General features: G+C 46.4%; 1 protein-coding gene across 3 annotated transcripts in view; it reads left to right on the top strand.

The window, feature by feature from the left end:
- The window catches only part of THADA (thyroid adenoma associated), a 296,168-nt gene extending 282,689 nt beyond the window's left edge, over positions 1-13,479 (top strand). For all 3 annotated transcript variants that reach the window (XM_014538458.1, XM_005864760.2, XM_014538457.1), the window contains exons 37-38: positions 10,169-10,338; positions 11,377-13,479. In XM_014538458.1, the coding sequence (XP_014393944.1) occupies positions 10,169-10,338; positions 11,377-11,772 (566 nt within the window). In that variant the 3' untranslated portion in view covers positions 11,773-13,479. The remainder of the gene's footprint in view (positions 1-10,168; positions 10,339-11,376) is intronic.
- Positions 13,480-15,501: the final 2,022 nt, after the last annotated feature.

The raw sequence follows: 15,501 nt of genomic DNA, 5'->3' as shown, positions 1-15,501 counted from the left end.
GGGTGGGGTTGGGGGTGGGAGGGGGGGGTGGGGGGTGGAGAAGAGGTGAGGTACTGAGAAGAGGTGAGGCCCCTAGAAAATATTGTTGTAAAGCAGGGGAAGAATTTAGTGAGAAAGAAACTCAATTGCCCAGAATGAAGGAAGGTGTGAACCTGAAACATGTGGCTGGTATGGCCAGTGCTCTAGTGATGGAGAAATGATGCAAGAGAGTTGTGGTCTTACCTATTCCTATAACAATGGCGTAGGGAGCCAGGCAGAAAGAGCCTTTCATGCTGAAGACTTAGAACATTCAGGCGTTGAGGAGCCACTGAAGGCTTTTAAGGAGGCTTTAGAAAGATCACCCTGACCACAGGGTAGAGAATGGCTTGGAGAGGATGACGAGACAGGAAGCAAGGAGGCTGGTTAGAAGGTTACCATTGTTCTCAAATGAAGACTGGGCAAACCTGGGAGTGAGTGGGGATGGAAAGGCAGAACAGCTAACTGTGGGTACAGAGGTGAGGGCAAGACAAATGCCACTGAGAAGAAAGGGCAGGAATAGCAGAGGAGAGAGCTTCGGAGAGACCCAAGGAGCTCAGAGCAGTGCGCACATGACCAGAGTCAGACAAGAGGTGAGAGAGGCCCCGAGTTTAGGGACAGGAAGGTTGTGGAAGCAGGCCAACCACTACTTCTTGAGTGAGGACCAAATTCAGAAATGCTATGTAACTTTAAATATAAATTTTTAATCTGAATTATACCAACTTTGATTAATTTTCATCAAGAAATGTTTTCCTGCCCTAGCCGGTTTGGCTCAGTGGATAAAGCATCGGCCTGAGGACTGAAGAGTTCCGGGTTCGATTTTGGTCAAGAGCATGTACCTCGGTTGCGGGCTCGATCCCCAGCCCTTTTTGGGGCGCGTGCAGGAGGCAACCAATCAATGTCTCTCTCTCTCTCTCTCTCTGTCTCTGTCTCTCCACCTCGCTTACACTCTCTTAAAAATCAATGGAAAAATACTCTCGGGTGAAGATTAATAAAATAAAAAAAAAACCAAAAAAAAACCAACAACAACCAAAAAAAACCACACACAAAAAGAAACATTTTCCTGTGTAACTCCATCAAACCAATTTATTTCTTTTTTTTTTAATTTTATTGATTTTTTACAGAGAGGAATAGAGAGTTAGAAACATCGATGAGAGAGAAACATTGATCAGCTGCCTCCTGCACACCCCCCCACTGGGGATGTGCTCGCAACCAAGGTACATGCCCTTGACTGGAATCGAACCTGGGACCCTTGCGTCCGCAGGCTGATGCTCTGTCCACTGAGCCAAACCGGTTAGGGCTCCATCAAACCAATTTAATTCCTTAATCTATTTTCTATGTAGATCAATTAAACCATTTTGAATGTTCTCCCTTATTTTCTTTTTTAATAAGGATTTTTGCCTTTTTTTATTTCTTGTTTTTGTTTTTTTTAATTCTCACCTGAGGATATGTTTATTAAGGAGAGAGAGAGAGAGAGAGAATATCGCTCGATTGCCTCCTATACATGCCCTGACTAGGAATCGAACCTGCAACCTAGGTATATACACTAATTGGGAATCGAACCCACAATCTTTTTGGTGTATGGGAGGACACTCCAACCAGCTAAGCCACCAGGCTGGGGCTCCCTTATTTTCTTAAGTAAATAGGTGTAAATTTAACAATGAAGAGTTGATTTTTGGTCAAAGATTTTAATCAGTAAGAGTTTTACCATCCCCAGTTTTAGACGGTCAGTTTTAATGTGTGCACATCCCCCTGTGTTGCTGCTGTAATCGTTATTTGCAGTTTTTAGTGTTACTAACAAAATGACGACTTTGGTCAGTTACTGTGAATGTTATTCTGTGTTATTTAGCCATTGTCAGCTTACTTTTATGTTGACTGTTTTTACCAGTAACATTCATGGCAAGATCAAAACATCCTCAAGGTCAAAAACAACCTGCTCCTTTTCAGAGTTCCTCTTCCTCCTAATCCCTCCTCCCACCCTCTGGTACAGGATCCTTAACCCCAAGATGCTCTTCCTACAGCTCCTTTACCAGGTAAATCCATCCTGCAGCAGGGCTCTTCTCTCCCTTCTAGTTGCCCAAGAACCCAGAGCCTCACTGCCCTGTTTTCTCTGAATTGTTCTCTCTTCCCTGGCCTGTTTTTGAAGAGAGGTTTCCTGTGGACTGTCCCGTCCCTCCCCTCACCCCAGGCTTCTCCAGCCTTAGCCACGCCTCTTCCATCGGCCCAGCTGGGGCAATAGGTGGTGTCTGATGCCTTCCGAAGGTGGACATGAGTTCCAGGGAGGCTGCTAGAGAATGCTGGTCACAGGGACAGATAGGAAAGGCCTGGAGAAACCCGGGAGTGAACTTTGTTTCAAGATATAAACTTCCCAGAAACTTTGAAATTACGGGCACTGAACATTTTGAGCACTGTTTATGCATCTTCAAATCACTTTGTGTGTTGAGGAGTCATTTAGACCTTGATTTGCTGGTTATATACCATGGACGGTTTTGTTCTGTTCGGAGCTGTAGAGGCCTGGGAGTGAGGAGGGGAGCTCTCTGGATTCTGGGTAAGGCTGGGGCATGGTAGTAGGGAAAGCCCTCAGGAGAGAAAAGTGATCTTCCTGGACTTGTATGATTTCAAATGTCTAGTGTTCAGTTACACTTCAGGACCATATGCACCATGACCTTCTATAGCCCACCAGTGTGTTGGGGGAGCTGGGCAGCCCCCATTGAGGCTCTGTTCTGTGTCCCGTCCCTGGACTGGTCGCATCCTCAGGGAGCTTAGCGCCTTGCGGCCATGACAGCTCTGCTGAAATGAATCAGTCATTTGGTTTCTTCCTCTCTCCCACCCCAAGCCCTGAATAAGCTAAAAGGTGTGAGTTTGGGAGTGGGGGGCCAGGAGGAGTAAGGGCCAGAGAAGCTTCAGGAAGAACTCAAAAGGAGCTAGTCAGTCTTTAAGCTCAGGCTGAGAGTCCCCTGTGAGAAAGAGAAAGAAGTTCCAGTAGTGAAATAAGCTAAAGAAAACTGGAGTGACTTCAAAGAAAGGGAAAGAGAAATTGCAGGATCCGAGCTCATCGCTGAGGAATGTGGAATGTGTCTGCAGACCCATTGAATAAACTCTGCCTAGGCAGGGGAGAGGAGGCTGATGGAAAAGGGGTGTCACGTTGCCCAGGCGCCCCCACCACAGGATGTTCCCTGTGTGTAGGCATCCTCATTGTACCCCACCTCCGTCAAAGGCTCTTTTGCCTGCCTTCACAGCTCACTTGGCAGGGCAGGGAGATGGGGAGAGAGGGTTACATTGCCCCTTCCAGGAGGAGTGTTTTGGGGTAAGTGACCCTGTAAAGAGGAAAAAAGCACAAGGCACTTACCTTACAGGAAGAGGTGCAGGTGATAAACACATGGAGGCCAGTGGAACCACCGAGGAGCAGGCAGAGTGCAGGGGAGGTGCTGGAGAGGGCAGGGCTCACTTGGAGGGAGGGGCTGACCCTGTACCTTACACAGGAGAGGCCTAACACAGTTCAGGTCAAAGGAATCCCTGCTAAATAGAGGGAATGCCAAGTGTGGCCCAGACACTGTTGTTCAAAACATCTGTGCTCTGGACTCAGCTCATTCCTCACCCTGTTGCCCCTTCACATCCCAGCGCCCCAGGGACAGGCCTTTGTTATGCTGGAGCAGCCAGGGTGAAGCCCACGGGCACCTCACTCCGTCCCGTCCCGCTGAGCTTGGGAGGGAGCCATAAGCAGCAGGACGGTGAGTTGCACACAAAACTGGGTGTCACAGCAGTACCCTGAAACTTTCAGCAGCTGGTGGGTGCCACTCCCCACCTCCCCGAGCCGAAAGCCCCTGGGAGAACCAGGTCTTTTTCACAGGCCTTGTTGCCTGAGGGTAATATTTGTTTGAATCCATTTCTTAATCTTTGGTGTGGTTGGAAGTGAACAAAATGCAAGTATTTTTATAAACTTTGAGCTTTAATTTAACCAGCTAAATTTAATTTAATTTATCAACCCCTTTTTGGTGAAGTGTGACCCTACTGAATAAGAAGTGCACACTTTGCCCTAGCTGGGTAGCTCAGTTGGTTAGAGCGTCGTCCCAATACACTAAGGTTGTGGGTTCGATCCCCAGTCAGGGCACATGCAAGAATCAACCAATCAATGCATGAATATGTGGAACAACAAATTGATGTCTCTGTCTCTCTCTCTCTCTCAAATCGATTTTTAAAAACATGTCAGAGAATTGAAAAAGAAGAAAGCTACCCAATTCTTTTTTTTAAAAAGTGCATACTTTTTACTCTTATTAAGTTGCTTATTTGTTTTCATTCATGTTGTCTACATTCATTTTTCTAAATCAGTTAGGGGGAGAGTGTGTGTGTGTGTGTGTGTGTGTGTGTGTGTGTGTGTGTGTGTGTCTAGATTCAGGTAGACTGTGAGCTCTTTCAAGGCAGGCACTGTGGTCAGGCTTCCTCCCAGCAACTGGAAGGAACTTGGGCACAGAGTGGGGTTTTATTTTTATTTTATTACTAGAGGCCTGATGCACGAAATTCGTGCAAGGGGCTCAGACCCTACAGCCGCGGCCGCTGCCTCTGCCTTGGCCCCACAGCACCTCGGCTTAATCCGGAAGGTCGTCTGGAAGGTCGTCCAGTCTAATTAGCATATTATGCTTTTATTATTATAGATAACAGCTTTACTGAGATATACCATATGCATACCATATAAGTCACCCATTTAAAGAGTACAATTCAATGGTTAGCATATTCAGAGAGTTATGCAACCATCAACACAATTTTAGGACATTCTCATCACTCTGAAAAGAAACAGCACACCCTTTAGTATTTACCCTTCATTCCCCCTGTATTAGTTTCCTGTGGCTGCTGTAACAAACTGCCACAAACTTGATGGTTTAAAATAACAGCAGTGTATTGTCTCACAGCTGGTGGGGGGTGGGGGACAGAAGTCGGAAATTAAGGTGTCAGCAGGGCCACTCTCCCTCTGGAGGCTCTGGGGAACAATCCAGTCCCGCCTCTTCCAGCTCCTGGAGGCTGTCAGCATTTCTTTGCTTTTGTCACTCCAGCCTCTGTCCTTGTCTTCACATCGCCTTCTCTGTGTGTCTGGTGTCAAACCTTGCTCTGTCTCTCTCTTAATAGAGCATTTGTGATGGCATTTAGGGTCCACCCAGATCACACAAGATTATCTCCTCATCTCACTGTCATCAACTTAATCACACCTGCAAAGACCTCTTTTCCAAGTAAGGTAATCTCATAGGTCCCAGGGACCTGACATGGATATCTTTTAGGAGGCCATTTTTTCAGCTTTCCATACTCTCCATGCCCCAGCCCAGATGTAATTCACATGCCATAAAATAGACCATATTCAAGTGTACATATGTACAAATTGTCATATATTCATAAGGTTGTGCAACCTTCACCACTATCTAATTCCAGGACATGTTCATTAATCCAAAATGAAACACTGTATCTATCAGTAGACAGTCCTCATTTTCCCCATTCTCCAACCCCTGGCAACCACTAACCTGTTTTTTTGTCTCTATGATTTGCCTATTCTGGACATTTCATATAAGTGGAATTGTACAATATGTGTTTGTTTGAATCTGACTTCTTTCACTTAGCATAATGTTTTCAAGACTCATCTGGTTATAGCACTTACAAGTACTTCATTCCTTTATGGCTGAATAATATTCCATTGTATGGCTGTAACACATCTTACTTATCCATTCATTGGTTGGTGGATATTTTGGTCATTTCCAATTAACAATGCTGCTCTGAACATTCATGTACAAGTTTTTCTTTGGACCATGTTTTTTATTTCTCTGAGTTGTATCCCTAAAAGTGGGAGAAACTTTGAGACTTTCCAAAATGGGTGCACCATTTTACATTTCTACCAGCACTGCATGAGAGTTCCAGTTTCTTCACATCTTCACCAAAACTTATTACCTGTCTTTTTTATTATAGTTATCCCAGTAGTTTTGATTTGCATTTTCCTGATGGTTAATGATGCTAAGCATCTTTTCATGTGCTTATCGGTCATTTGTATATCTTCTCTGGAGAAACATCGATTAAGATCTCTTGCACATGTTTTAGTTGGGTTATTTTTCTTTTTATTATTGGGTTTTAAGAATTCTTTGTATAGTCTAGATCCAAGACCCTTGTCACATATAGGATTTGCAAATATTTTCTCCAAGTCTATGAGTTATCTTTTCACTTTCTTAATGATATTCATTGAAACACAAAAGTTTTCAGTTTTTATAAAGTCTAACTTTTCTTTTGTTGCTTGTACTTTTACTGTCATATTTAAGAAACCATTGCCTAATACAAGATCACAAAGCTTTACTCCTATGTTTTCTTCTATGAGTTTAATAGTTTTCGCTCTTAAATTTCAATCTTTGATACACTTTGAGTTAATTTTTTTATATGTTGTGAGGTAGGGGTCCAATTTCATTCTTTTGCATGTGGATATCCAGTTGTCTCAGCTCACTGGTTGAAAGGACTATTCTTTCTCCCCAATTAATGGTTTTTGGCACCCTTGTCAAAAATTGATTGACCATAAGTGTGAGGGTCTAATTCTAGGCACTCAGTTCTATTCCATTGATCTGTATGTCTATCCTTATGCCACTACCACACTGTCTTGATAATTGCAGCTTTGTAAGTTTTGAAATCTGGAATTGTGAATCTTCTAGTTTTGTTACATTTTTCTAAATTGTTTGGCTGTTCTGGACACACAACAGGTTCTTCAGACACACTTATTGCTTAGTCACTTGCTTTCTTATTTCCTTGATGGACCAGCGAGCCTAGGAAAGCCCAGCTGGCCTTCATAGTTGGTTGAAAAATTTCTCTCCTTACTCTTCAACCTCCTTGTGAAGGGGATCTGGACTGTTCTGGCTGAGCTTAGTCCAGGACAAGGTAGTAAAAGAGGGAATGTGATGGGATGAATCTGGCCCCTTGAACAGGAGACTTAAATCCAACTAATCATCTTCCCACCCCCTTCCCAGCTTTCCTTCCCCTTTCCTCCTCATCTTGCAAGGTTGGTGTTTGGCTGGTTATAATTCCATCTGAATCCACTTTCAGCCAATGCACCAGTTCTCCTCTTGTACCTCTGTTACTCCTATCACTCTCCTGCCACTGCCTAAGCATGATTCATGGCCAAATGGTGCAGGAGGGAGGATCTCTGTCCTGGAAGGTGTGGCTGTCTGGCCTTCCTTGTGGCATCTCTGGTCAGCTGCACGTGTCCTTGATGGACCTAATAGCAGGGTTGCCTGAGCTGCAGGCACTGATTTTGCTGGTACGTGAAAGTGTTGTCTCCCCTGTGGGGCTTTCAGCCCTTGCCTTAAGGAGACAATAAAAAAGGAGTCAGAGGGCAGATCTTCTAGAAAGCTTTCAAGATAAGCTGACCTGCTGCTGGTGCCACAATACCTAGGACTTATAACTTTTACCTTTCCCCCACCTCAAAACATAGCCCTCAGCTGGGAGCTTTTTAAATGACTAAAAGTGATAAAACCAAGTCTGACTTCATCTCTATAGGGTGCAGGGAGTGTTTCTCCATTGCCTCCCTGCAGGTTAGGGGCAGCCTGTGCACCCAGGTCACCTTGGCCCAGTGCCACCATTACTGTGTGGCCTGGACCTGTTTACCGAACCGTTATGTGCATAGCTTCCTCATTTGTTCAATAGGGATACTTCCCTCATGGTGGTGGGAGCAATTAGGGTTCAATAGAAGGAAAGTGTTTGTTATCCTATCTAATAAAGAGGGAATATGCTAATTGACCCTCACATCGTTGCAAAGATGGCAGCACCCACAGCCAATAAGGAGGAAATATGCTAATTAATTGTCACACCCTCAAAGATGGCGGCGCCCACAGCCAATAAGGAGGGAATATGCAAATTGACTACCATGCCCTCAAAGATGGTGGCACCCACAGCCAATATGGAGGGAATATGTGAATTGACTGCCATGCCCTCAAAGATGGTGGTGCCCACAGCCAATAAGGAGGGAATATGCAAATTGACTACCATGCCCTCAAAGATGGCGGCACCCACAGCCACAAGATGGTGGCGTCCAGTCCCCTCAGCCCCACCAGGGCCCAGCTGCTCTGTGTTTAACCTGGTACTGCTCTTCATGTGTCTGTTTAATTCTGAGGTTTGAAAGATGCCAATTAATTCTACCTCCTCCCCAAACAGGTTCTAAACCAGGTGAGAACTACAGGTAGAGCTAAAAACAGGGATTGTATTATAGGTGAAGGCTGGGCCAACACCTGGCTCAGACTTACAGCCAGAATGCACCTTCTTACACACCTCTATTTCTGTTTCCCAGTTTAACTCCTGGTTCCGGGCTGCAGAGCCAGCTGTCTGGGGAGCAGGGGCACTAAGGGAAAGGTGTCCTGGGGGTTGATTCGAGGCTCTGAAGGTGGTAACATCAGTCCCTTGGCTGCTTCCTGAGTCAGGGTTCTGCTCCGAATGCTCTAAGTAATCCTGGCCCTGCTTATCTCACCATAGAGACAGTGAGATCTCTGGAATGTTGTGCTAATCTCCAAATCCATGCTCTGCATACACCATGAAACTTGTCCATTTCATTTTTTTTTATAGCCACTTACTGGTAAAGCTCTGTAACTATACACAGTCACAGTGTGTTAACCTGTCTGAGCCCTGGATTCCTCACCTGTGAAGTATGGTCATACCCAACCCATAGGATGTTGAAGGACTGGAGAGACAGTACTTAGGACCCAGCACATGATAGGCTCTCATAATAGGCCTCAGGCTGGTCCCACACCATGGGGAACTCGGCCTTCCATTCCAGACGCTGAGCCTTCTAGCCCTGTGTGCTGAGCCAAATGAGCTGTGGACTGGAATTGGAAATGTGAGGCCAAATGGTCTGTGAGTTGGAGCTGGAAATGTGGATTTGGGAAAGACAAAGTCTCAACAAAAGTGTGTTATTGAAAGACATGCACCGGAGCATGGATGGATCTACAGAGGTTCATTGGGTGGTGGGGTTCCAGTCCCATGCTTCAGACCTCCTCCAGGTTGGGGGTAGAAGGGGCGAGGTTGTTTGCGGAAGTGTCAACACCCTGAGCCTCCCTTCAAACCCATATTTAGGAGCCTCAGGCAAGATGGTGAAGTAAGCAATGGTTTCCCCAAGGCACCCACTTCCTCTTTCACCAGCCTTTACCCAGCCAGCAAGGAAGACAAGTGTCTGAAAGACGAAGTCACTATGAGACCGGGCAGCAAAATCTGAGCTAATCCCAGCCCACCGCCTGCTGTTGTACAGCTTGTGAACTGTAACACAATAGTTTTTGCATTTTTAGATGGTTGGGGGGAAATCAAAAGAAGAATATTTTGTGACATGAACATTACATGAAATTCAAATTTTATTGGGACATAAAGTTTTATTGGAACACAGCCACAACCATTTGTTTACATATTGTCTATGGCTACTTTCAGCAAAGTTGAGTAGTTGTGACAGTCTGAAATATTTACTGTCTGGCCCTAGCTGGTTTGGCTCAGTGGATAGAGCGACAGCCTAGGGACGGAAGGGTCCCTGGTTCGATTCTGGTCAAGGGCACATACCTTGGTTGCAGGCTCCTCCCCAGCCCGGGCCCTGGTTGGGGCTCATGCAGGAAGCAACGAATCAATGAATTTCTCTCATATCGACATTTCTCTCTCTCTAAAAAAAAAAAAAAAATCAGTTGGAAAAATATCCTTGGGTGAGATATTTTATACACACACACACACACACTGGCCTTTTAAGAACAAGTTCTCTGATTCCCTGCTCTAAGATGTTAGAGGTTCTCTGTGTATGTACCCAGCGGGATTTGCTGCTGGAGAAAGGAGCAACCCAATGGAATTTGGGCATGTGGCAGGCCTGCAGAGGAGACACTGGGTGGGAAGCTTTCCTGATAACCTTCCAATTACACTAGGCAGGCTAAGGGGAGCTAAACGTCTAGTCCTACAGGTGTGCTTGCTCCTATCCACACTGAGAGACGAGCTGTGTAGACGGCAGGACCCAGAAGTGGGTTAACAATCTTTAGTGAGCCTATCCCACCAGCCTCCCTGCCAGGCTGGTGGCATTGGTGTTGTTACCTGAGGCCCTTCATGTCCCCAGAATCCCACAGAGCCTCCCGGGGTTGGCCCTGAGCAGCACACTCATTTCTCACCTCTCTCATTTCCACAGAATTTGCCTTCTGCCAGGTGGATGCCTCCATCTCGCTGGATATGGCCCTGGTTGTGCTGTGTGACCTGCTCCAGCAGTGGAACCAGCTAGCTCCTGCACTCCCAGTCCTGCTGGGATGGCTGTTGGGAGAGGGCGATGACCTCATGGTCTGTGTGGAGAGCGAGCATCAGGTAGTCCTGGGGTCTTGGGGAAGTGGAGGTGAGGAGGGAGTGTCCTAAACCCACAGGATACAGCACTTACAGGCTAACTCGGCCTAACACGACTGCTGAAACGTGCTTCTGAATGCTCAGAAACTTTCCGGATGACCATGGCAGCCTGCTGGGCGCTGCTGGGGCAGCTCTCGTGCTGGCTTTTGGGGTTCGGGTCTATGGGGAGAGAGGACTTTTTTAAAAGAGGCTCCTTGGAAGTTGAGAGTTGAATTATGAAGAATTGTATTAGTCAACAATGGAGGAGCCAGAGGCTCCATGTGGTGAGGTCTGAAGGTGAAACATTTCCAGAGAATCAGGGTCCTTCCAGGGTATTTGCTGATTGAAGAAAACTATTAGCCCCTTCAGGTGGGGGACTAGTCAACATACAGGAAAACCAAGACTAAGACAAGCAGCAAAAGCATCTTCACAACTTCATAGCCACAGTATCTGACTCAGATGGCCTTCTTGGCATCACCAGCAGGCTGAGAGTTCAAAAGCAGCTTGTTGATGGGAAATTGAGAAACAAGATAAAGTGTCTGTGATAAAATGGCCTTGAAAATCCCCAACATTATAAAAATTTAATTTCATACTCGGAGACTAGGTAGTGTCTCGTGTTTGGTAGTTTGCTCTTTGTTCTGCTGCTGAGAGTTCCCTTCCTCCCTCCTCTCTGATTTCTAGATGCACCTTTATGTCTAGGGCCCACCCCCATGTCCAGGTCCCCTTTTCAGCACCAGGCCCCCAAAATATCTTGGCTTGGAACCACAAACACATCTTTATCAAAGGTCATGTTAAGTCTGGAGGAAAAAATTCCTCTCCAGTAGAGAAGTACGACGAGTGAAAATAGAAGGTGACCTTCAAGGCTGCAAGTGGTGTGTGTAGCTGGTGTTGACAGGCCAGAGTGGGCCCTCTCTCCGGTGGGGGAGGGGACACGCCTCTTCTGCACCTGGTAGGACTCTGATCTGGACTGGGGTTTGCAAGCATCCCCTGTAAGGTTGACTTTTGGCTTTTCATTTGATTTAGGTGGAAGAAGACTACCTGTTTGAAAAAGCAGAAATCAACTTTTGGGCTGAGACCCTGATCTTTGTGAAATACCTCTACAAGAACCTCTACCATCTCCTCTCCAAGTCCAGCTGGCATCCCCTGAGCCCTGAGAGGCTCTGTCATCTTCAAAGGACAGCGTCAGAGCAGTGCCACCTCCTTTCCCAGCTCTTCAAAGAGCTGCCACCACCTGCTGCGTTCCTGAAGACAGTGGAGTTCACAAGACTGCGCATTCAGGAGGAAAGGACCTTGGCTTGCCTGAGGCTGCTGGCCTTTTTGGAAGGAAAGGAAGGGGAAGACACCCTAGTTCTCAGTGCTGCTGACTCTCCAGCAAAAGCAAATCAGTTAACTCTTCCAGGAACAGAAATGGCTTGTTGAAGAAAGAAGACTTGCTGGAGGGTGAGGGGGGCGGGGTGGGGTGAGGGTGGATTAGTCCCCACTAAACCTGCAGGAAATATGTTGAACATAAATTCACTTTTTTTTTGCCTTTCATACCTCCCTGACTTCTGTGAGTCCAGTCTTTCTACAGAGGAGTTTTTCATCAGTTCACTCATTCAAGGCAGCCTGGTTTATTGCAGCTACTGTAGGAAGTGAGGCTACCTCGTTGAATATTTGCTCTGTTCCCAGGTGCAGGCCACCTGTGGGCCTGAATTAGTCTTTTTCATCCCCCCCAGGACCTCTAATGTCCAGCCATAGCCAGCCTGCATTTTCTGTGAATTGACTGCTTAGAATTTGGTTTTGACACATGATTCCCACCCCACCCCCCTTTTTTTTTTTTTTTGGCTGGATGTAGGAGCTGGATTCGTTGGCAAACGGCCCATTTGGTCAGAATTCTAAACTTTATTCCATTTTAGCTAAAGCAGAAATATGTTCCAAATGTTGGATGGATCCTGAGAGTATTAAGGATCAACTTCATACAAATAGGGGTTTTCTTTATTGCCTGCATGTGTGAGTCCTGAGTGACCTACACATGCCATTCTAATTATTAAAAGAGCCATTGAGAGCTCCTACCCCAGAAAAAGGTGTTTGTGCTAATGCTAGGATACCTGATTTAGCTGCCCAGTGAAAGCATAGCCTCTTGGCTGTTAGAAGGAACCTGGGGAAAGGAGAGCCAGAATAAATGGTGTATTTGATGCCTACACTGTTTACTATCATTTTCTTAGTGACAATAACAAAGGGTTTCTTATTTAGGAGCCAGAAAATACATTGATCCATTTCAGTGATTGAATCTAGCAAGCCTAAGGGTTTTCTTCCTCAGACTCCCAGCAGGTGTCACTCTTGCATACATTTTGCTGCTGGTCCTGTTTTTCATTGACTTGCCATTTTTAATTTGTTATCTCAGAGTAAGTGTAACCCTCAGGCAGTTATCTTGAAATTCGTAGCTTGGATGGGTCATAGCCTCATCCACATTCATTTTTCATCCTAGTTATCTGAAAAAGCCATTTCAGCAATCGTATATAAACCTGGCCCAGCTTTTAGGATCTGTAAATATTTTAAAATACTTTTCAGGTGAGCAGTCTCTTAGAATTATATTATTGATGTTTGAGGGTCTGAAGAGGCAGTTTAGAGAAGAGAGAGTTTGATATGGTCATTTCCTACTGCAGAAAGGCTTTTATTTCAGGTATAATTTGTCTCTCTCTGAAAGAAAACCACCTAACACTAAAAATACAGCCACACTAGAAGTATAAAGAAATGGCTCTTTAGGGAGGGAGAAAAGTTGACTTAGTGTCCAAAGTTTTGTCTTAACGAGAATAGGAGATTCCTTTGCTGGTTTTGCACCATTCAGCTCAAAATGTGGTGTGTGTTTTTTTGTGATCCTAAATTAATTTCCTGGTTAGGCATCTGTGTGACTCACGCACACTTGATGGGAGGTTGCCAACCTAATATTTCTTTTGTTCTGAGAAGGCCTGGCTGGTGAGAAGTCAGGGAATTGTTGGCATGATGTGCTGATAACCATGGTAGAATATTATGAAACTGGCCCCAGCAAAGTCCAGCATTCCCTTTTTTTCTCCATTTAAAATGAAATACAAGCAGTTGCATAATAATAAAAATGTTTTACACCAGCAGGGACTCTGTACCAAAGCATGAACTATAGCATGTTTATATGTTATCTACAGAATCCTTCTACCAAGCCTGCAAAGTGGGTGTTTACATAGCTGTTGACTAGGCAGAATTACCCTAGGGTTTGATCTTGGCTGGTTGTGGACAGCCTGGAAGGACAGGAGGGACAGATGTGTCACTGGTTTTGTATCTGAAATCCTGTTGCTCATCTCCAATAGCAGTGGCTAGGGAAAGGCTATCCTACACTTTCCTGATTCCCAGGGAAACTGTAGAATACCCTACTGTCAGGGCCACCCTCAAATTATTGTCTTTGGGGTCATTTCAACCAAGAACAAAACAGAACAGCCAGGGTTCTAGGAGTGTCAGCCGCAGTACTACTTTGTGATGTGATTAGCAAAGCCAGCTCTTTCTAGGGGCCAGGGAAGGCTGGGTCAGTCATAAGAATGAAACAGTCACCCAAAGACAATAGGGGGACATATATAATACTTTAAACAATAAAGATTATCTATATATATATAAAATGCTAATATGCAAAGAGTCCCCTCGGGAGTTCAATCGCTCACTATGACGTGTGCTGACCACCAGGGGGCGGCATGGAATGAAGGAAGGCCCTGGCAGGCAGCTGAGGAAGGGAGACCCCAGTTGGCAGCTGGAAGGCCCCAATCAGTCCTGATCGCCTGCCAGGCCTAGGGACCCTACCCATGCACAAATTTCGTGCACCGGGCCTCTAATATATATGTAAAACAGAATGAAGCAGTCACCTGTTCTGAGGGCACTATCCTCGAGTCTAAGATTTGGTGCCCCTATTTCTGCATGCATGATTCTGTGGACCTCTAGCCATCTGGCCATAGTCCAGGGGCCTGGCTTCCTCTGTTTTTTTATGTTATGTAAATTTGCTTTTAATAATAGGATGGATTTTACTTATCTTTTAAACACCTTTAACAACTCATTTGCACCTTGACAAAGGTGAGAAATGAGTAAAGCAGGAATTCTCTTAGTTTCACCAGAAAACTCAAGTACCAAAGAGTCCTTGGTATACAAAAATCATGTGACTTGCCTAAAACCACATGGCTTGGAAGGGGCAGGGTCTGAACTTCAAGCCCTAAGTTTCTGATCCTAAAGTTTTTGCCCTACCCAGACTCCAGTTCCCTGGGTAGGTGTAGAGGGAGTGCAGCACTGGGTACTGCATTCAAGCTGAACTCTAAGGAATCATTCCCTTCCAGGTTAGCTGAGAGAGGAAATGAGCACCGAATGGAAATGAGGGCAGAAAACATGCGAAATAAGATCAATTCGGGAAGGGGGCGTGGGTCCGGGAGCTTTCTTCCTTGACTTCCACCTTAAGCCCAGTTGCAGCCTAGGCTGCCAGGTGTGCAAAATCATGGGCCCAGCTCCAGCTTTTTGGCAGCATAATTATAGGTAGGAAGTGGCAAGTGTCCTGCAACAGACTCTTATCTGCCCTAGTGGGACTGCCCGCGGCTTTAGCCTCACTGGGCGCTAGAGGGGGTGTCTGCCCCGTACCCGGAGGCAGAACATTTCCCCGGCACAGGCTTTAGGGGTGTGGGGCTGGCGAGAGGAAATGGGGGCGAGTCCATCATCCGAGTCCTCGGTGCCCAGCCCTGCCTGGCCGAGGGAAGCTTTAGCCAGAGCCTGGGGCGCGGCTCCCCCAGTGGCCAGGGAGGGCTTGGAGGGTGCGCCAGGCCAAGGCTTCGGCGGGCGGGGAGCTTGGCTGGCAGCTACGCCCCAATCCCCGGGAGGTCTGGGAAAGGCCGGACTGACCAGGAGACAAACAGGGTGGCGGGAAGTCGCCTCCATGCCTACGCGGCTCTGCCTGCCTTTCCTCCCGTCCCCACAGTAGACTCCCCCGCCCGGGACGCCCCGCGCCACTCCGCGACTTTGGCCCTGGCTCAAGGTCTTGTGATGTGATTAGCAAAGCCAGCGCCTTGTCCTCAGACACTCGGCCCTGCCCGGGCGTTCAGGCCCTGTTTACTGCAGCCTGGGCGGGGAGCGGGGCGGAGAAACCGGCCCAGGCTCCTCCCGGCAAGACTG

This window comes from Myotis brandtii, unplaced genomic scaffold (genome assembly GCF_000412655.1).
Source record: "Myotis brandtii unplaced genomic scaffold, ASM41265v1 scaffold191, whole genome shotgun sequence".
Classification (NCBI taxonomy): Eukaryota; Metazoa; Chordata; class Mammalia; order Chiroptera; family Vespertilionidae; genus Myotis; species Myotis brandtii.
This window is presented reverse-complemented; position numbering and strand designations above follow the sequence as displayed.